The sequence below is a fragment of the Camelus dromedarius genome, chromosome 14 (assembly GCF_036321535.1).
Source record: "Camelus dromedarius isolate mCamDro1 chromosome 14, mCamDro1.pat, whole genome shotgun sequence".
NCBI lineage: Eukaryota > Metazoa > Chordata > Mammalia > Artiodactyla > Camelidae > Camelus > Camelus dromedarius.
Genome location: NC_087449.1, coordinates 59930356 through 59951005, shown reverse-complemented (window position 1 = coordinate 59951005; position 20650 = coordinate 59930356). Strand labels below are relative to the sequence as shown.

The window sequence follows — 20650 nt, the reverse complement described above, 5'->3', positions numbered from 1 at the left end:
TCCTCAGCGCTGCCTGGTCACAGGAGTCTAGGCCTAAGACCAGGGCTCAGCTGGGAGAAGGATCCAGATGCTCCTTGATTCAGGCCCTCGCCTTCAGATCTCCTTGTCTGCAGTCACGACCCCCACAGCTGTGGATCCCTTAGATTCTGAATCTGAATTAGGCAGGGACTATGTCCCATGCACTTTGTTTCCCAGTGCTGGTTTGTCAAGTGAATGAATGAATGACTATCTGCCTATCCCCTCTCCAGTGTCTATGGCAGAATAGCAGGGACTTTTGTCACCTGGGGTACAATGCTCCCTGGGGGCCAGCCCAGCCCTCCTTGCCCTCCTTTAGTCCTTCCCTACTGCCAGGTGCAATCCCACTAGGGTAGAAGAGACTGCCTGGCATAAATGCTGCCCCCCAGGACTTGATAAAATGGGGGCACTGAAGCCCCAAAGCTGCCACCGCTAGTGTCCTGGCTCCTAGATCCTCTCTGCTGCTTCTGCTGCTTCCGCCCACTCTCCTGGCCCTAAGGACCCAAGCAGAGGTGGCAGCTGGTCGGGTAGGAGGGAGTGGGTGACAGCTCTCTTCCCCAATATTCTTGGACACTTGTTCCTTCCCTGCTTGCCTCTCACACATTATAAGCTGCACACAGGCAGAGGTCATTTTTTTTGTTTTTTGTTCACCTCTGTAGCTCCTGTGCTTGGCACATGACTGCCGAGCAAATGTATGACTAATCAGATGGGGTAGAGGAGGGATTCAAACCCACGCCTTGCCCTGGGTCCTCCGGCCTCCCCAGCATCTGCTACCCTGAATTGTTGCTGCCTGATGACTCAGTGGCCAGTACAGAAGGTCTGTGGATGCGCTTGGCGTACAAGTTATCTTTTCATGCCCCACATCTCTTGTCCTCAGTTTGATTCAACTTTCACTGGGCTCCCACTAGGGGAGGCTGGAGATGGCACCAGAAATTTCAGTAATGAGAATGGCGGGGGCTTTTCTTTCCTGTTCTCCCTGCCCAGCACAGATGGACCAGATGATCAAGCTGTATCTCCAGAGCAGGGCTTGGCCAGTGTCCCATTGGTGGGATGAGGTCAGAAGCACCCACCCTTCCCTGGGGTACAGGGCACGTGGTTTGGGCTGGGAGACGTGGGCTCAGAGCCTGGATTTTTATCTGAGGGAAGAACTAGATGATAAACATGTCCCAGGATGTTGGGGGAGAGCGGGAACTGCCCCAGTTAAATACCTGGTAGGCACTGGCACTTGTCTGAGGCAAGCAATTCTCTTCCTGCCTCTGCAGGAGGGTAGGAAGGTTAAGAGCGCAGATTCTGGATTCAAAGCTCTCTGGCCCCACCTCGGACTACCTGCATGACCTCTAAGCCTCAGTCTCCATGTCTGTAAGAGGGGTACAGTACGCCACAGCTGTCGTGACGATTAAATGACGATGCATATAAAATGCTGAACAGAGCACCAGGCACATGCTCAATCCAGAAATATTACTGTCGGATGAGGAAACATAGGCTCAGAGAGGAGAGCTGTCCAACGTGACCTGAAAAATCTGGGGATGCTGGGATCAGACACGTGCCAGGGGCTGCCAGCCGGGCACCTGGGTCAGTGGCATCAGGCAGGAGACAGGCAGGGCCAAGCCAGGAAAATATTATGACTTTATTTGCTACACTGACAGCGGCTCTGAGTGGGGGTGGTGGCTGCCGTCACTACATGGGACATCTGAAAGGGGACATCGAGAGTTAGCATTTCCCCAGGTGGGGGCAGGGAAGGCTGGGCCAGGAAGATTTGAGGCATGAGGGTGACAACTGCCAACCTCAGGGCTGCAGGAGTGATGGTGGTGGTGTCTCTGGAGATGGGTCCCAGTGGGTGGCTCAGAGGCAGGGAGATCCAGTGTCCAGGGTGCCAGCCGGGGCCTGCGCTACCTCACGGGCTCAGTGGGCGGCGGCCAGGGCTGCTCAGCCAGCTCCTGCTCCAGCTGCTTGAAACGCTTCTTGGAGGCCCGTTTGGGCCGGAGCCACTTCAGGCAGCCTGGGAGGAACTGGTCCAGCACACTCTGCTGGGGACAGGGATGGGGCAGAGGGGCAGCTATGGCTGAGTCCCACCCCCAGAGCCCCCATCCACCCCCAGTTTGGGGCAGGCCCCACCTCCAGCATGAAGGCTCCCACAAGGTTGAGGGCAACCAGGCCCAGCAGCAGCAGCTTGAAGCAGGTGTCAGTCATGTTCTTCAGCTGCAGCAGCCCCTGCAGGGGGCCGGGGTCCAGGAGGAGGCCCACCAGGACGGAGCCCAAGAACAACAGGGCCACCAGGAAGGGCACTGCAGGTGAAGGAGCCAGTCAGGCCAGGGAGCCCCCACACACTCACACATGGCCCGAAGGGTGCCCCCTAGTCCCCCCAGCCCCTCCCTCCATCACACCATTGGTGTAGAGTGGCCTGCGGAAGGGCGCCCCCTTGGACATGGCCGTGGCCAAGATGAGGTACTGGAAGCTGGACACAAAGAAGACCACCGTGTTCTCGTAGTTGGGCAGGTTGTCTGGTGCAGGAACCGTCCTGTTCAGAGGCACAAACCTGGGGACACAGGGACCAGGGGTCAGGGAATACGTGTGAGGAGGACGGGGCAGGGGTGAGCTCCCTACTACTCACCAGGGCTGGGTCACAGTCGAGAAGTAGCCCCCCAGCTGCATGCCGGCCACCAGGACCACCTGCAGCAGCAGGCTGCTGAGCACGGGCACGCTCAGCAGGGCCCCCGGCGGCCGCGCCCGCCCCAGCTCCAGCGCCGGCCCCGTGTGGCTCATGAGCACTGCCACTGTGGTGGTGATGACCAGGTCGATGACCAGGAACTGCATGTCGCCCAGGTTGGTATTGACCTGCCAGCAGGGGCGGGGGGAGAAGGAAAGAGAGCTCTTAGCCTGATGGGGGAGGCAGCAGCCCTGCCCTCAAGGAGTCTGATGGGGAAGCTGTGCTTCTGCCAGGCAATCTTATGGGGAGGCAGCACCCTCCTGCTGCTGGGAACTCCCAGTCTGATGGAGGAGACACTGCCCTGCCTTCAGGGAGCCCCTCTCCCAATCTGAGGGAGAAGGCACCCCTGCTGACCTTGGGGGGGCCTAAATCTGATGGGGCAGGTTCCTGTTACCCGCAGGGAACTCCCAGCCTGAGGCAGAGGCTTAGGCTCTGCCTTGTGGAGCCCGTAGGTTACTGGAGGACACACGGTTCCTGCCCTCAGGTTTAAAGTGGACACAGGGACAGAAGCCGCTATAAAGTCTGCATTGCCCCATGACATCACCTGCTTTCTGTGGGAGCTAGCAACGCATGCTCAGAGCAGAGGGTGAGGGATACCCTCTAAGCAGAACTAGGGAGGCACAGCCAAGGTTTGGGCCAGGGTGAGCAGGGAAACAGGCAGAGGCCTTGGCTCTACCCGACTCCTGCCTCCGCCTCCTTCGCCCCTGCCTGGACTCTGCCTCAGTCTCCCCTGCAGACTGGAGCTCCCAGATGACAGGGATGAAACATTAGCACAGGACAGCTGCTCCTGTTTCTGAGCACCTACTGTGCACCAGGTGCTAAGCGCTTTCATCACCTTATATGAGCCTTAGGAGCTGCCCAAGCCACAAGGCTGGAGCAGGATTTGGGGCCCCACTGTCTACTCCAGAACCCACCGGGCTCCTCCCCATGCTGCTGCAGTCCTGGCCCTGGGCTCTCGGGTATGGCTGTAGGCAGCAGGCCCTGCAGATACTCACCGTGTAGAGGATCAGGACAGAGATGAACTGGGTCAGGCTGTACAGGGCCATGTACTTGAAGACGCTGAACGACGTGTCCAGGGAACAGCGACCTTCCCTGGGTAGCGGGGTACGGGCATTAGGAGGCCCAGGCCAGTGGATGAGCCCTGCCGAGTCCCCACCCGCCAGCCCCCTGCTCGCCTCACCTGATGATCATGGGCACACACTCAATGTTGGCCACGCTCGAGGTGAAGGGCGAGACCACTGAGGCCTCCGCCTGGGAGAGCGAGATGCCCACGTCAGCTGCCTTCAGGGCCCCGCAGTCATTGGCGCCGTCCCCGCACATGCCCACACAGTACCTGACAGAGAGGGGAGGGCAGGCGTGGCCTGGATTCACCTGCCAGCTAGGAGCCTGGGAGGGGCCTCCTCATCTGTGGAATGACCCACCCACCTCACAGGCTTGCTGGCAGAACCTCCTCATGGGGATGCTGGATCCCTGCTGCCCGCATACTGCCTGGTACATACCCAGTAAATGGTACCCGGTAGGTGCTTGGTAACTAGGTGCAAATACAGGTTGCCCTCTACATCCACAGGTTCTGCATCCACAAATATGGAAGGCCAACTGTACTTTCTATGTAAGGGAGTTGAGCATCTCTGGGTTGTGGCTGTGCAGGGACTCCTGAGACCAACCCCCGCAGATACCAAGGGCTGATGCACTACTTTTAGCATGGCAGACCCGGGAGAGGCCGCCGGGTTCTCTGAGGCTGATGGCTCCCTGATGCCTGAGGTGGGAGGCAGGGACCCATGGACCAGCTCGGCCGCCCGCAGGCCCCTCACGCACAGCTACTCACTGCAGCTTCTGCAGCTCACACACCAGCTCTGTCTTCTGCTCAGGAGACATGCGGGCAAAGACGGTGCCCTGGACCAGGACCTGGGAGCCCAGGGAGACGAGGAGGGGCTGAGGCAGCTAAGAAGAGGAGGGAGCGCAGAACAGCGAGGTATGGGGTGAACAGGGAGGCCCAGGGTCAGCCCTACCTTGGGCAGCAGCTTGGGGAAGTGCTTCAGAAGGACACCAAAGGTGGACCCGCTGAGGGCCAGGTGACTGGATCGGGGGTCTGGATCCATGGTGTAGCTTGCAGCCTGGTCAGGATCCTGGGGGCCCAGGAAGCTCAGCTTAGCTCCCCTTGCCCACCCCAAGAGCTGGGGCCCGGGTCAGATGACAGGGTGGGGTGTGTGGCTGGAACTCTGGGTCAGACTCACCTGGGCCCCGTTCATGGCTGTGGAGGACTCCACTGGCAGGAGCTGGAGGGAGGCAGGCTGGCCCTGCTCAGGAGGGGTGGCGTGGATGATGACCAGACGCTCCTGGGGGTCCACCATGCCACAGGCCTGGGCCACAGTGACTGCCGTCTGCAGGTTGTCCCCTGAGGGGTATGGGGGCAAGGTCAGGGTCCAGCTGCTGTTGAGGGGGACCATCCTCACCCTGACACATATAGATGGGAAAATTGAAGCCGGACAGAATCCATTTGCCACAACTGGCTGAGTGAGCTCAGGCAGGTTATTGACATCTCTGAACCTCTCATAACTAGGCATCAAAGACTTAAGAGAAACCGGGGCCCTGAGTTCCTGTCACAACCTTTAAGCCTGACATAACTTCCCCTGTTTCTCAGAGGTGGAAACTGGAACTTGGGGAGGGATCATCTAGCAGGTAAGTAGCCAAGCTGGAACCCAGGCTGTCCAAGACCAGCCCTGGGCTCTTTGGAAGTCACTCTACTCCTCTGAGCCTCACCTGTCTCATCTGTCAAATGGGGTGACAATTACCACTTGGGAGGGAGACTGTGAAGATACTTGAAATATGTGAAAAGGATCTGACCCGAAGCAGGGGCCCAAAGAGATGCCCTGGGAGGGGACACTGGGTACCATTCTCTTTGCCCAGGATGGGGCAGATTCTGCCCTCCTAACCTGGCCCCTGCTGGTACCTGTCACCATGACGGTGCGGATGCAGTTCCCCCGCAGAGTCTGTATGACGCGTGTTGTCTGTGGCTTTAGCAGATTCTGCATGACCAGTAGCCCCAGGAAACTCAGCTTCCACTCCACAGCGTCTCTGGAGGGTGGGCAGACCTGGGTCAGAGGTCAGGCAGTGGCCATGACCCCTCCCCCAGGCACCGGGCAGGCGCCTCATCCCTGGGCCCTGACAGCACAAGGGCCTTCCTCTGCCCGTGCAGGGCCTGAAGCCCAGTCCCCAGGGTGCACCTCGTCAGTTGCTGAGCTGCCTCCAGGCTGGGTGCAATGGGCAGTGGCTTCCTGGCAAGGGCCACGACGCGGTAGCCAGCGGCTGTGTAGCTCTGTAGTGTCTGGGCAAAGTTGGTGGGCACTGTCAGAAAGAGGCAGGTGTCACTGGGACAAGGAGGTGGAGGCAGAGATGGAGGCTGGGTGTCCACCCCACTCGGTGCCAAAGCCAATCAGTGGACTTGGGGGCCCTCCATTCACCTGTCTCGGGGTCACTGAGGCCTGCCACCAGCTCAGGGGAACCCTTGACATAAACCTCAGGCTGAGTGGCCCCTGGCCACGCCACCACCACACTCATGCGCTGCAGGGCCGACGAGAACGGGAAGCGGCTGAGGATGCTGACTGGCACCAGAGGCTCCTCCTGCAGGGTTGGAGGGGCAGCTGAGGGGCTGGCCTGTGGAGCCCAACTCCCAGACCACACCCCACAGGCACTCCCTCAGCCCACCGAGCCCTGCAGTTGGGGCTCCTGAAGCGGGGGCTTCATCACAGCCAAAACGTGGGTCCCAAATGTCGAGTGTTCAGCTGGTCCCTCCTCCAGGACCTGGGAAGCAGGCAGAGAAGGTGGCGTCAAGGGGAGGCCTAGGGCAGCCAGTCCTTGGCCATGGAGGGGCAGTAGGAGAGACTGAAGTTACTCATGGAAGACTTCCCCCATGGGAAACTAGACAGAACCAAAGTCAAGAATGTGGGCCTTTGGAGTAAGGTGGACCCAAGTTCAAACTCTGGCTTTGCCATTTACAAGCTGCTGGGTGACCTTGGACAAGTAATTCCAAATCTCCCTCAGCATTGGTGTCCTCCCTGTGAAAACCTCCAGGTTTGAAGCTCCCTTCCTGGGGCTACGGGGAGGAGTACATGAGACAGGCTTGTGCAGCAGTCCTGGCACACAGTAGGTGCTCAGCATGTGGCCTTGACCACTGTTATTCTCGACAGTGGGCACCATAAGAGACTGCCCCTGGAAGTCCTAGAATGAAGACCAGGTGGGCTTAGTTAGGGTCTGGCTGCCCCAAGGCAGGGGGTGGACCTGCTCAGCTTCCTCACCCAGCCAGTAGATTCCACCATCTTGAGGTCCATGGGGTCGCCCACTAAGGTGTTCTGGAGCCAGCTGAGAGTGTGGCAAGTGGCCAGTGCCCGGAGCAGGGGCCCCATGGGCAGGCAGCGGGGCTCTGAGACGAGCGACAGGAACTTCTGTCCCTCCAGGGGCACCACACCCTTCACGTTCAAGCCATCCTCAGTGAGGGTGCCTGTCTGTAGGAGACAAGCACGCAGGCCAGTGATGAGTCCTGGGGTGAGCTGTGCCCTGCTGAGGTGGGCATCCATATCCCCCACCAGCGGGGCCTGTGGGAACCCCAGGCATCAGAAGAGGTCCTCTCGCTTCTAGACCTTTGCTCATGCAGGTCCCTCTGCCGGGTCACCCTCCCCAACCCCCAGGTTTCTCCATCTGGCATCACTTCCTCCAGGAAGATTTCTTCCTTAACCTTACAGTTGGGTCAGGTGGTCCTTGCTCTGGAATCCCACCCCTGGCATCTGTACCACCCCATCATTTGTTCACAGTGGTACCAGGGAGAGAGCCTGGCCATGGACAACTCTCACTGTAATTACTGAATGAATGAATGAATGAATGAAGGAGTGAGGGAGGGAGTGAACAGATGCCTGCATTTCCCATACCGTATTCCAACTGCTCAGTTACACAGCTGGCCCCTTTGGCAGCCTGGGAGCTCTGTGAATCTGATCGTGCTCCACCCTTGCAGTTTAAATGACATCCAAACTCCTCACCAGGATTCTCCTCTGGGGTTGTAAGCCTCTGCCCCATCAGGACTCTGCTCGCCTCATCCTTGCCTCCCCCCTTCCCTGTCCCTGTGCCCCAGGGACATGGTCTGTTCCTCCAAGGAGCCATGAGTCACGCTGTTTGTTCCCTTCCACCCTGCTGGCCCTTCTCTTTTCTTGCTGTGGCCTCAGAGGTCACCAAGGGACCAGAGGAGCCTTCCTTGTCTGCCCCTCCTCTAAGGGACTGACCCCCACATACCACCCATCACGTGCCCCATTTGCTTCCTTCCTAGAACCCATCACCATCTGCAGCTCTCTGTGTCCTCCAGTGCACTCATTTGGTGGGGAACATCTCTGTGTAGGTCACTGTTGGATCCCCAGTGTTCACGACAGCACCCAGCACCCATGAGGCCCTCCATGGCTGTCAAACAAATTAAGTGATTTTGGACATTTCATCTGCCGGACTGTGAGCTGCACATAGGTGGGAGCTGGGGCAGCAGGGCAGGGGGAGTGTTGCCTCTGAATGTTTCCATCCAAGCACAGGACCAGGTGGTGCCAGAGCTCAGGGCAGGGGCTCCGTGGGTGGTGGGGTTCTGGGTTTAGCAGGCCCTCAGTCAGTGTTGAATGAAGAATGCAGGTGTCCCCTGCCCCATGTCAGCCCCTCCCTGCAGCCCCCACCTTGTCAAAACACACCAGCTGGAGCTTGCCACCCAGGTTGATGCGCAGTGGATGGATGCAGTAGATGCCCTGGCTCCGCAGGCGGCTCTGGGCATAGAGCGTGCACACGGTCATGGCAGCCGGCAGGGCTGGCGGCACCACCACTGTCACCAGGTCCAGAGCCCGGATCACAATCTCCTTCACAGGCACCTGGCAGGAGGCACTGTGAATGCCAAGGGCCAGACCAGGTGGGCCTGGGGCCATCACTGGCAGCCCCCACCCAGCCCCTAAAGCTCACCTCGTTGCGGTAGAGGATGAAGATGCTGTAGACGGTGCCAAGGAGAGCTGGGAAGACAGGAGGGGACTCAGTGGGATTTGGGGTGGGGCTCCGGGGGGCCACCGGCAGAGTAGGGTGTGGGGGGCCACTCACCCAGGACAGAGAGGGCCGCCACAAACTTCATGCTCTGTGTGTGGAACTTGAAGTGGATGGGCCGGGGATGCAGGATGGAGCTCATCAGGCCCCCTTTGGCCGTGCAGAACCCTGGGAGGAGATGTGGAAAGTGGGGCAGGGGAAGCTGAGGGTCAGGATGAGCCTCTCCCACACTCCACCCAACCTGTGCCTCTGCGGTTGTAAGGCAGGATGCTCCTGGGGTCAGCAACCACCCAGCTGGGGGTCACACCCAGAGCCCCACAGGCCTTACCCAGTCCTCTAGGGCTCAGTAAACAAGGAATTAGTGGATAGTGTCTACAAACTGGGTGGTTTCACTTAAAATCCAGATAGGCAGCTTTTGCTGAGAAAAGTCAGACCTGGTGACAACGGGCCCCGTTCCCACATAGCAGGAGCCTGCTGGAGGTGTACAGCCCTGCTCTTTTCCTACGGGGTGGGCTCCTTCCTTTTTGCCATGTCCCTGCCCCCTCCAGCCAACCCCAAGTTGGGGTGGGACTTGCCCGAGTCCCACAACAGGGCAGTGGCAGAGATGGGTCCCATGCTGCTTCGTGTTACCTCTCCTCTAGGTGCTGGGCTGAGCATCCCTACCTGTCTGGGTCACCACCGCCAGGACACGGGATCCTACAAAGGCCCGGGTCTGCAAGATGAGGGTCCCGCAGAAGAGCGTGTGCCGCCGGTGGGTCTCTGGGACGTAGGGCACCGGTCCCTCTGGCAGGGCTGTCTTCAGCACTGGAATGCTCTCCCCTGGGAGGGACGTGGTGTGAGGCCATGAGGGCCTCCATGCCGCTCCCTCCCACCAAGACCCAAAGTTATGCACAGAATTGTGACATAAGCCCTGGGTCTCATTTAACTCTTGTAACCATGTGTGAAGACACCACTGGCCCCATTTTACAGAGAGGTGCACTAAGACTCAGAAAGGGCAAAAGACCCAGATGCAGCGAGACAGTCGGGGAACGATGTGTGCCAGCCAGTTTCCAGGAAGCATCTCTCCGGAGCCAGAAAGTGTGGGAGCACACGCGTGCACAGAGTCGGGGGCAGGGGTCGGGGAGAGTGTTTTTTGCCTTCTGTTGGAATTATTTTGTAACAAGCTGTGTCACTTTTATAATTCAGATCAATACAGAGATTGACACGAGGGGGCTAAACACCTGTAAAGCCCTTAGCTCTCTGCCGGGCAGAGTGGCGATCCTTCACTGAGTGCCTTACTGAGGGGGGAGGGTGAGCACGTTACATGAGGGCAAAAGGGAAAGAGAACTCAATCAAAAAGTTCCGATGCAAGATGCAGCAGCAAGGCTCGGTGTGCTGGTGTCCTGGAAGGAGGGGTGGGAGGCCCCGTGCAGGGGGCTGGGGCTGACCTGTCAGAGAGCTCTCGTTGACCATGCACTCGCCAGCCACCAAGGCAGCATCGCAGGGCATCAGCCCACCCTCCTGGGGCAGCACCAGGCAGTCTCCTGGCACCAGCTCACTGGAGTCCACCCATTCCTCCACTGCAGGCAAGTGGGGGCATCTCAGAACAGTCTAGACCCCTCCCCACCTCCCTCCCCAGCCTCCCTCCCTCCCCCAGCTTACCTCCCCCAGGTCGGCACACGCACACCTGTACAGACAGCTTGACCATGTCCCTCAGGGTCTCGCTTTGCTGTGAGCACGGAGAACAAGAGGAGAGTGGGTGGGTGGAGCCTGCTCGGGGACGGCCTACCCTGTCCTGTCCACCTCGCAACACCCACCTTTCTGGTCCTGTAGATCGACAGGCAGATGGAGAAGGCGGAGATGCAGAAGATGCACACGGCGTACCAGTAGTAGTGGTCGGCCAGCCACAGCCCGATGCTGAAGGCCTGGAACCCATAGTAGGGGTTCAGTGCCTGGTGAGGGGCGGGGTGGGGAGGCAGCGTCAGGGCCCGCGTCCCCCAGGGCAGCCCAGCCCCAGGCCGGGCCTCCTGTGCCCACAGGAGCAGAGGGCCTGGCAGCTGCCAAAGGACTAAAGCCAGGCCTGTCTCCTGGTCAGTCCCATCCAGACATCCCTCGAGCCCCCAGCTTCTTTGCTCTAAAGAGGACACAGGCATTCCAGGTCCCTGCTAAGCACGTCATCTAAGTGTCACACGACTGTGATGACAATTCCACAAGGCGGATGCTACCATCAGCTTCATTTTACAGCTGAGGAAGCTGAGGCACAGAAAGGGTAAATCACTTGCCTGAAACCACACAGCTCCCAAGTGGCAGACTGAGGTTTACATCAGGCCAGACTCCAAGGCCTCCTCTCCCTCTCACAGGCGTCCAGCCCTGGCTCAGAGGGCCGGGACGTTAGCAGTGTACTCTAGATCTGTCTGGGTCAGTGGCTTCCCTTTGTCCCCGTGTGACCCTGACCATGCCACGTCCCTGCTCTGAAGCTTGGGTTCTTCAGGGGTGAACGGAGTGTCCCTGTTCCCAGTTCCTACCCTGAGGCTGTTGGAGCATGAAAAGTGGACAATGCCCGGAATGGTCCTGGACTCTGGAGCCTGGCTGTCAGCACAGTGGGAGCCCAGGCTGTGTGTTTGTCTCTTGGCCTCTAATCCCCAGCCCCAGCCTTGCCCTGAGCAAACTGAGGCTGGGTCTGAGATGGTTCTCCACTATGGAGAAGGGGGGAAACTGGTCTGGTCTGCTACTGTATAATGGCCCAGAGAGGGCATGTCCCTGGCCAAGGTCACACAGCCAGCTCAGGCCAGAGCTGAGGCGAGGCCCAGGGACAGCCCTACCTCATCCACCAGCAGCTGGGGATAGGACTTGACCGGTACATTGATCACATTGGGGCCGTAGATGGTCTTCCTGTAAAAGGAGAAGCAGCAGAACCATCAGATGGAGGGGCTGTGGCAGCTGAACCCTCTGGGGGCGATGGGGCTTTCTTTTTTTTTTTTTCTTTTTCTTTTGTTGGAGGTATTGGGGATTGAACCCAGGATCTCATGCATGCTAAGCATGTGCTCTACCACTGAGCCAAACTCCCACCTCCCCCACTATTTTACAAGTGGGCAAACTGAGGCCCAGAGAAGGCAGGGGCCTGGAAGAAGGCCACACCCGCGGGGGCAAAGTAGGGGCCCCCAGCTCTCAGGGCAGCACCCACTTCACGGTTTGGTCCTGGAGGCTGAGGCCAGTGCAGGAGTGGTGGATGTCGTCACAGGTGCGGCCATTGTCCAGCAGGCTGGGAAGACAGAGAGGGGGCACTTGTGTGGGTGGCGGGGCCTGAGCTCTGCACCGCCCACCCCTTCTGGCCTACTTCTGCCGCACTGAGCTCCCTGGAGAAAGCAGGTCCCTCACTAACTCTGGGCTTAACTTTCTCCTTTCGTTTCTCTGATTGGGCCCCAAACCATCTCATCCAGGAAGAACAATGAGAGGTGATAATACTCAACAGTGACCATAGCACAGCTATAATTTAGTGATATTTAGAGCATTCTTTACAATGATGCCCCCTTAGGTAAGTCACTTAACCTCTCTGGGCCTCAGATTTCTCATCTGCAAAATGGGGACAGTGTCGGCACCTACCTCTTAGGGCTACCGGGTGGACTGAACAAGGTAACTTTTGCAGAGTGCTTGGACAGTGCCTGGTACTTACTAAGTAACAAACACATCTTCTTGTCTAGCAGAGGCTGTTGGTGCCATCCCTACATGCCTTTGGCACTCACCTTTGCACGTTGCAGCCTCTTACTGCAAACACCTGCCTTTGCTTAAGGGCTTCTCCTGGCTGTGTGGACACCCTCAGCCCATGATCCAGGAAGGTCGAAATCACGGAAGAGTTCACATCCTCTGGAATGGCCCGTAACCCATAACGGTAGGGAGGTGACGGGTGTGTACCTGTGGTTTCTCACTCCTTGGGTGAGGGCACCCCAAGGTGTGGGCTCTACATTGGCTCAAAGAGCTCCTGAGGGGCCTAAGCTCCAGGTGCCCATGACAAGCCCCCTTCACTGGCTACCTTCCCTGCCCTGGCCCACTTCCTCTGTGTCTGCTGGGATCACCTTCCAAACAGGTTCCCTGCATGTGCATCCCTGTCTTGGGGTCTGTTTCTTGGGGTTCAGCTAAGACATAAAGTGAGCTCACATTTATCAAGCACTTAGTAGGCAGCAGAACAGGCACAGAAGGCCCCGGTCCAGAGCCTGTGATCTGACCCACAGCAGCGTCGCCACCTTGGGCCAGAGGCTGTATCAAGTCCTACATGAAGCGTGTGTACTTTACTCTCAAAATAGCCCCAGGAGGCCAGGATTCTCTGCGTGATCTTTATAGACAAGAGACTCTGAGACCCAGAGAGGCTCAGCGACTTGCCCCTGGTCAAGGGGGCCGAGGCACACAGCTGAGAGAGAAGCCCAGGCCAGGCCACCTTCATGCCACCTCCCCGGCCCAACCCAGCACCGCTTGGGGAGGCGGCATGAGCAGCACCGGCCCTGACTCCTTACCTGACTTGGCAGAAGGCCTGATGGGTCTCGATCCAGACATAGCGCTGACCCTGGAAGAGGTAGTACCGCAGTGTCCGCTGCTGGGTGGGAGAGAGGAGGGGCTGGGCTGGAGGCGGCCCCAGGAGGGGTGAGCACGTGGCAGGGAGGGGCAGGGACCAGTGGCACAGGGAAGAGGCGGGAGAGGCTTGGACATGTAAACGTGGTCAGCCAGCATCCTGGACGTGTGGGACAACAAAACCAGAGGTGTCTGGAGAACAATGGAGTCCAGCTCCCCACCATACAGGGTGTGAAAAGGAGGCACAGAGACGGCCAAGGACTTGTCCAGAACCCAGCTGTCCACTTACCGCCTCCTCGTTCCTGTGGAGCTGGGTGGTGTCCTTCCAAGTATCCTCCAGTACTGCCCCCACAGCCACCTGGCTCCGGCCGTCCTCCGCCTGGGCCTGTGGGGGCAGCTGCAGGCTGGGGAGGCGGGTGAGGGAGTCACTGTGGAGCCCTGGGGGCTGCCCCAGCACCTCCCCATCCCCATGGAGCCATCTTCCCTCCTTGGGATGGGAGGTACCAGGATCAGCACCTTTGCGGGAGGAGGGCAGGGGAAGCAGAGGCTTCTGGGAATGGGCCAAGGGGCTGCCTCACCTGCCTTCGCTGATGGCCTCAGTCTGCACCTGGACAGTATAGAGCTGCCATGAACTATCCTGGAACACAGAAGTGTGGACTCAGTCCTGCAAGAAACCTGTCCTCTCCCAGGCCCTACCCCATGGCCCAGTGGTTCCTGCTGGAGGAGGCTGGGAGCAAGGATAGAGGTGCCCTCAGGAACCACACAACCCACCCCTTCTGCCCACTGCTCAGATGGGAAAGCTGAGGTCCCAGGAGGACAACAACCTGTGTAAGGTCCCACAGAAAGTCAGCAGCCAGGCTGGGCTGAGAGCCCAAGCATCCTCCACCCACCACCGTCCCCGACCCACCGCCACCCATCTCCGGCTCCAGGCTTGCCCCTGCTCCGCCTGCCTCTCACCTCTTTGTCTCTTATTTCGATAACGAGTGTTTCGGCGCAGGCCAGGTTGCACGGCTGGAGCCGCAGCCGCACCCCCCACACGGGCTTCCATCGGAATAGCAGCAAAGGGATCCCTGCCATCATCCAGACCACGACGTGATAGCCTATGACTCTCCACGGACTGCCACAGTAGCCGCTGAGCCTCTGGGGACATGGGCGAGAGGAGGCCAAAGTGGGGGGGGGGGGGGGCGGGGCGGGAGGCCGAGGTATCCGGGTTCCCACCCAGGGCTCCCTCGCCCCTCCCCTGTCCACGTACCACGGATGAAACTGAGGAGCTGAGGGGATCTATAGATGTCTCTATCGTCAGGGTCCCATAACCGGTGGGCGTGCTGCCCACGAGCGGGCTGCTGTCTGTGGGCAGAAAGAGGAAATGTCATATGGTGGGAAGGCTCCTCCTTCTTTCTTTAAACATAACACGAGCCTAGCCATTTTATAAAGCTGGTCCAATAACTCGCGTCTTCATGGGTCTGTTATCTGGCCGTTTCGCGGGTTCGCACTCATAGTGTCTTATTTTCTTGTGCATCTGGTGATTTCTGACTGGGTGTGGGGGCCAGGGTTGGGGGCCAAGGCCTGGTGGGCACCCCAAGCTGCCCCAGCACCCAAACATCCAGCTATTAGCTTCCTGGGAGCTCTGTGTCTCACTTTCCATCCAGCCTCCACGCTGAGGGCAGGGACAGGGCTGCTTATCCTTGTTCAAGCCTCATGCCCAGCACAAGCCTGGCAGTGAAGAGATGCTGAGAAGTTGAAGCTGGACTGATAAAACGTCAGGCCTGTCTGAGGGCAGCTGGGAAAGGGGCACCCTCACTCCAAAGGTGAAGTGGGGGCAAGGGGAGGGAAGAATCTAGCTGTTGGGGGTGGGCCAGAGAGGAGGGCTGTGCTGAGTGAGCCCCCAAGGCCTGATGTACCAGAGCCCAGGTGAACAGTTAACAGGTTCCTTCCCACTATCACCCCCATTTTACAGATAGGTAAACTGAGGCTCAGAGAAGCGCACCAGACGGCTCTACTGCAGAAATTCTTTTTTTCTCCTGCCTCCCCTACTGTAGAGCAGCACTGGCAGACAGCAGGTGTTCTGGGCCCCCAGAAAGGGTGGGGCTCACAGCTCTAACCCTCAGGCAGCTTCTGCCAGGGTTTCTTTAAATGTGGTCCCTCAACCTCTTAAAGCACCTGTTAAGACATGAAGATGCCTGGGCCCCTCCCCAGGCCTTCTGGAGCAACAGCAGTGGTGCTGGGCATCTGCATGCTCCCCAGGAGCCCCCAGAAAAGTTTGCTGGGGGGATGGGAAAGCTACACATGCTGGGGGGCAGCCTGCTGACTTCCTGGCCTCCCTCCCCTCCTCTTCCCCAACTAGAGCCCAGCAGAGACCTGATCTAAAAGTTCCACCCAACAAGCCCAGGGTGTCCCAGGCAGCTGCCCCTGGCACAACATCCCCAGCCCCTCAGCTGCTCTGTCCCCCAATACTTGGGTTTCCACAGCTTCCCCAAACCCAAAGCAACCCTGACAGTCAACATTCCCCGTGGGCCTACTGTGTGCGGGCTCTGCTCCTGATCCTTTTCACACGGTTAACACAAGTTACCTGCCGTGTAAGCACAATAATTATCCCCTTTTTATAGAAGAAAATTAGGCTCGGAGAGGTTAAGTAACTTGCCCTAGATCACACAGCTGAGTACCCGGTAGTGCCAGCATGCAAGCCCAGAAAGGCTGACTTCAGAGTGGATTTTAGTCCCTCTGCCATACCACCCGGGAACACCCTGAGGATCGGGGCCATGTGTCCCCATGAGACCAGGCAGAGAGTCTGTTTTCGCCCATCCCAGCCCCCCGTATCACCTCATAACTATGGTGGTAATAATTACTACAGTAAGGACCATAATAAGAGCAGCCAACGTTCATTAAGCACTTCCCAGGTGACAAGAGCTGCTCTAAGCCTCCACACAAATCAGCTCATTTCACTCTCCAGCAACACCATGAGGGACCCTTACTTTTCCCATCTGTACAAATGAGGGAACTGAGGCTCAGAGGCACAAAGACCCCTGAGTAAACAGTGGAGCCTGGAAGTCAGAGCCCAGATGCTGTGTTTTGGGGACGAAAGTGGGCACTTTCAGAGAACTGGGCACATGGCCTGTGCCTCCTAGGCCTCTCTCAGAGAGATGACTCAAAACCCAAATTAATCTAAGCCCCACCCACGGCCAATCCCGCCCCGACCACTGGATGACTCAGAAAATATATGAAGCCATCAGCTCCAGGAAGAGCCTGGTCTCTGGGGAAAACACACACACACACACACACACACACACACACACACACACACACACACACACACACACACACTCTCTCTCTCTCTCTCTCTCTCTCTCTCCCTCTCTCTCTCTCTCTCTCTCTCTCTGTCTCTCTCTCTCTGTCTCTCTCTCTCTCCCTCTCTCTCTCTCTCTCTCTCTCTGTCTCTCTCTCTCTCTCTCTCTCTCTCCCTCTCTCTCTCTCTCTCTCTCTCTGTCTCTCTCTCTCTCTGTCTCTCTCTCTCTCTCTCCCTCTCCCTCTCCCTCTCCCTCAGCCTATAGCCCTCAATCACCCAGGTGTCTGGCCAGCAGGAAAGTCTCAAATCCAGAGGAGGAGGCCTGGTCAGCCTTCTGCCCCGGGGCTCATAGGACCCCAGCCTGGGTCCCCTGGAGTGGTCCTTTTCACTCTCTTGTCCTGGCCCAGTCCAGCTTGTGAGTAAGGCTTGTCAGGGCATCATTTCCTCCTCTTCCTGCCAACAGCCCGCAGACGACAAACAGCTGAGGCCTCTCTGCTCTCTGGTGCAGGGAGTGGCAGTGGGTGGGGGGTGGTTGGGGGGACTTGCCCTGGATCCTGGCCTGGGGGCAGAGCAACAAGCATTCAGGACAACTGACCCAGTCTAGCAACCTGGGGTCTCAGGTCCCTGGCCATCAACAAGCCCCAGCCTTTTCCTTGCCCCCTTCAAAAGGCCACAGTCCAGTTGCTACCAGAGTCCCAGCTGTCCTCCTTGTCAGAGCCCCGCACCAGCCTGGGGGACCTGCTCCCTGAGTGGGGCGGCGTGAGTGGTTTCACACTCTTGAGGGCTGTTCTTGAGATGTTTCTGGGGTGTAAGGGAAAAGAGCACCTCGGGGTTATCAGGGGCTGACACTGGCCAGGCATTGTTCAAGGGCTTTACTTACATTAATTCATTTATTCCTCACCACAACCCTGTGAAGTGGGTACTACTTTTATCCCTATTTAGAGATTAGGAAACTGAGGCCCAGAGAGGTGAAGCAAGTTGCCCAAAGGCCACACAGCCAGCAAGTGGTGGGATGTGGAACCAGGCAGTGTAGCTGCAGGGTCCACACTCTTAACCACAGCACTACCACCACCATCGCTGTCGTCTCCATCAGTAATTGTGCTCCTGGCCCTCTTACAAGCGGCTTAACCTCTCTGGGCTTTCATTTCCCATCTCTAGGATTATAACCCCCAAAGCAGCTGGCACACGGGGTGTTTGAAGTTCCTGAAGCATCGGCCTGTGCAGGTGGGTGGTTGCTGGCTTCCCTGTCAAGGAGGTGTGGCTTCTGCTCTGCCCCATTTCTCAGGCTATGTTCCCATCACCCTGTTCTAAAACCCACAGCTGTGCCACTGCTCCCCTGGGTGCGGTCAACAGCTCCTCCCTGTGCCTTAAAACCCTCAGGCCAGCAGCTGGGCTGGCCCTGGGTGGGTCACTTTGCTCCCGCTGATCTGATATCCTCCTGCAACACTCATTCAACTTATCCCATTTTACAGATGAGAAAACTGAGCCTCAGAGTCTGCCCACCAACTTATCTTGCAGCTGGAAAGGGCCTCACTCCAACGTCCTCTCTGCCCACCTCACCCACATCCACCAACACCATCACAACATCAGGCTTGCACAGGTGTCGTGGCCCTCCTGCTCACAGTGCCTGGCATGTGGCTGGGACTCACAAATCATTCACTGAATGAATGAATGATGAAGGCCTGCACACCTCACTGACAAACAGAGTGTGGAAGTGATAGTGCCTAGAGTCACTAAGTGCATCTCCTGCCTCTGGGTCAGCTGTGAGGTCAGAGGTACGAGCCTCTTCTTGAGGGGCTCCGCCAAAGGCCATCTTGAGCTCCCCTCGCTGCTCATTTTCCCCAGGATCTAAACAATGTCCCCTCTGGGAAGTTCCTCCTGGTGCCTATCACACACCCACCATTTCATGAGGACACTCTCCCAGCCAACCTGGGGAAAAAGGAAGGGAGCTTGAAGGAGGAAGTCACATCTGTGGTACCCTCTATAGTTTCTCGGCAGGGTCAAGCCCAGGGCATGTTCTTGAAAAAAACCTGTCAAAACACTTGGAAATGCTGGTTTATCTCTATTCAATCTCGGTCCCCACAGGGATGGCACAGGAAGGACAGGGCAGTGTCTGATTTCTTCTGGTACCACCAGCTCAGGCCAGCCCAGAGCAGGCGCAGGCAGGCTTCTTGGGATGTGAATACTTTCACAATGACTGCATTGCTCTTCTGAATAACAGTGACTGATCTTCACATGTAACCCTCGGAGGGAAGGACGATTATCCCATTTTACAGGTGAGGAAACTGAGGAACACAGCTTCAAAGTCCTTTGCCCCGGGTCATTCAGTTTGAAAGGGGAGAAGCTGGAAATCAGTGGGTCTGAATGAAGACATTCCTCTTAGTTCATCCTCACAGTCACCTCTCGAAAACTGTGGATTAGGATCCCCATTTAAAATGAGGCACAGAGAGGTTGATTGACATGTCCAAGGTCACACAGCTTGAGGGGTCAAGACTAAACTTGAACCTAGCCTGATTCTACGGCCCTGGGGCACTGCAGAGCAGAGGGGCTTGAGTCAAAGCCATTTGGGAACCTCTTGTTTCCTGCGGAAGCACCGGTTTCCAGTTTTAGTATATGTGCTGCCGAAGCGAGCATGGAAGCACTGGTTTCCTGCTGGTGACCTGGCAGCAGCCCAGGGCAGCAGTGCTGCCTCCTCTGCTGCTGCGCTTCTCCTGTGGCCAGGAGCTCCTCTCCTTGGCAGGGCTAGGAGCGTGAGGGACAGTCTACCAGGAGAACCCTGATCTGGAGTCAAGAGGCCATCTTTCTTCAGCCTTTCTCCCTCCCTCACCCTGGTGTGCCCTAGACTTCGGGTGGTGGGGAGTAAGGTGGGAGATGGGGAGGGAGAGACCTGAACTGAAGGGTCCGCAGGTGCAGAGAGGATGCTCAAGCATTGGTGGCCCTTGGCTGAGGTCTGGGCTCTGAGTGACTCACATGGAAATGAGATCCTTCTGTATAGGAGAGGTTTACCGGCTCCATCTGCAGCAGGTGGGACTTAAATTAGACTCGGGGAAGTGTGGCCTCCAGAAGCACGGCCTGGGACCTACCGATAACATGGAGGGTGTGGTCCTTGGACCTGGATGCTGACAGGTTTCCTGGGGGGCTGAGGCAGTAGATCAGGACTGGTATTTGTGCCCCAGGGCACTCTGATGCAGGTACTCAGAGGCCTTGGCTCCTCCAACCCTATTCATTCATTCAATCAAGACGAACAACTGCTCAGAGGCCCCGGATGCAGCGGCCTCCACGCCTCTTCCCTCACCTGGACATCCGTCACTACGGGAGGGAGTCCAGTAGGAGGGGGATATCTCCCCGCGCCTCGTTACCGCGGCCAAGGGGTTGCCGGTTTGCACCGCACAAGGCGCTTCCTCTCCCGGGGCTGTAGGAAGGCGCGGAGGCGATGGCTCTGCGCGGCGCCATCCCCGGGCTCCTGGCCTCTCTGGGAAGGGGAAGAGCGCGGGAGCAGAGATCCCCCAGGGGCCCGCGACCCCGCAGTGGGGGTGTCTCCCCAAGACAGGTGAGACGACGGGCAGACGGGGACCGCGCCCGGTTTCCGTCGGCCAGGGCTGCGCGCTCACCTGCGCTCATCGCGGCTCCTCGCGCTCATCGCCGGGCCCGGACGTCGTGATGCCCCGCGGTGGGGGTCGAGACGGAAGGCCGAGGGCGCGGGGCGCTGCAGGGCTGGGCGGCCCGAGGCACCTGCGGGACCCAGCGCCTGGTGCCGCGGCGAAGGTGCTGCAGTCGGGCTCTGTGCGCCGCCCAGCTCAGTGCGGCCAAGCCCCGCCCCGCCTCCTGCGGCGCCACGTCCGTCCGCGCGCCGCCGGGGCTGCCGGGATTTGTAGTCCGAGCCCGCCGCCAAAGCGCGAGTGCGGGTGTGGGGGTCTGAGGGATAGACAGACAGACCTCGGACAGGCAGACACACCCAGAGGGGCGACACTCAGGGAATGCGACAGGACAACGCTCAGACACATGAGCGCACAGACACACACTCAGAGAAATAGCCCTCAGATGCACAAACA

The 20650-nt window shown here is 58.3% G+C and overlaps 1 protein-coding gene across 10 annotated transcripts; it reads right to left on the bottom strand.

The window, feature by feature from the left end:
- Positions 1-1622: 1622 nt before the first annotated feature.
- Positions 1623-20393, bottom strand: ATP13A2 (ATPase cation transporting 13A2). Of its 10 annotated transcripts, none has more exons than XM_064494006.1 (30): positions 20210-20393; positions 19894-20070; positions 14568-14662; positions 14273-14455; positions 13894-13952; positions 13605-13719; positions 13261-13340; positions 11937-12014; positions 11575-11644; positions 10570-10704; positions 10415-10481; positions 10201-10332; positions 9437-9592; positions 8831-8941; positions 8699-8745; positions 8422-8610; positions 7018-7224; positions 6428-6523; positions 6184-6343; positions 5947-6067; positions 5673-5797; positions 4957-5117; positions 4732-4848; positions 4548-4654; positions 3903-4055; positions 3718-3814; positions 2627-2850; positions 2400-2551; positions 2131-2300; positions 1623-2042 (listed from the first exon to the last, which is right to left on the bottom strand). In XM_064494006.1, the coding sequence occupies exons 1-30, from the start codon at positions 20217-20219 to the stop codon at positions 1905-1907; spliced, it is 3732 nt and encodes a 1243-aa protein (XP_064350076.1). In that variant the 5' UTR covers positions 20220-20393; the 3' UTR covers positions 1623-1904. The 10 variants fall into 10 exon arrangements, with proteins under 10 accessions (XP_064350076.1, XP_031320029.1, XP_064350078.1 ...); XM_031464169.2 differs by having other exon boundaries at positions 1623-2039; XM_064494008.1 differs by having other exon boundaries at positions 4548-4627.
- Between the last annotated feature and the right edge of the window lie 257 nt (positions 20394-20650).

Bases quoted from the DNA above. Each gene is read 5' to 3' on its own strand.
- ATP13A2 (XM_064494006.1), bottom strand. The intron at 8,611-8,698 runs GTGAGCTTTAGG...GCCTCCTGCCAG, and splicing joins TCATCCTCTACCGCAACGAG to GTGCCTGTGAAGGAGATTGT. The intron at 7,225-8,421 runs GTGGGGGCTGCA...TGTCTCCTACAG, and splicing joins AGCTGGTGTGTTTTGACAAG to ACAGGCACCCTCACTGAGGA.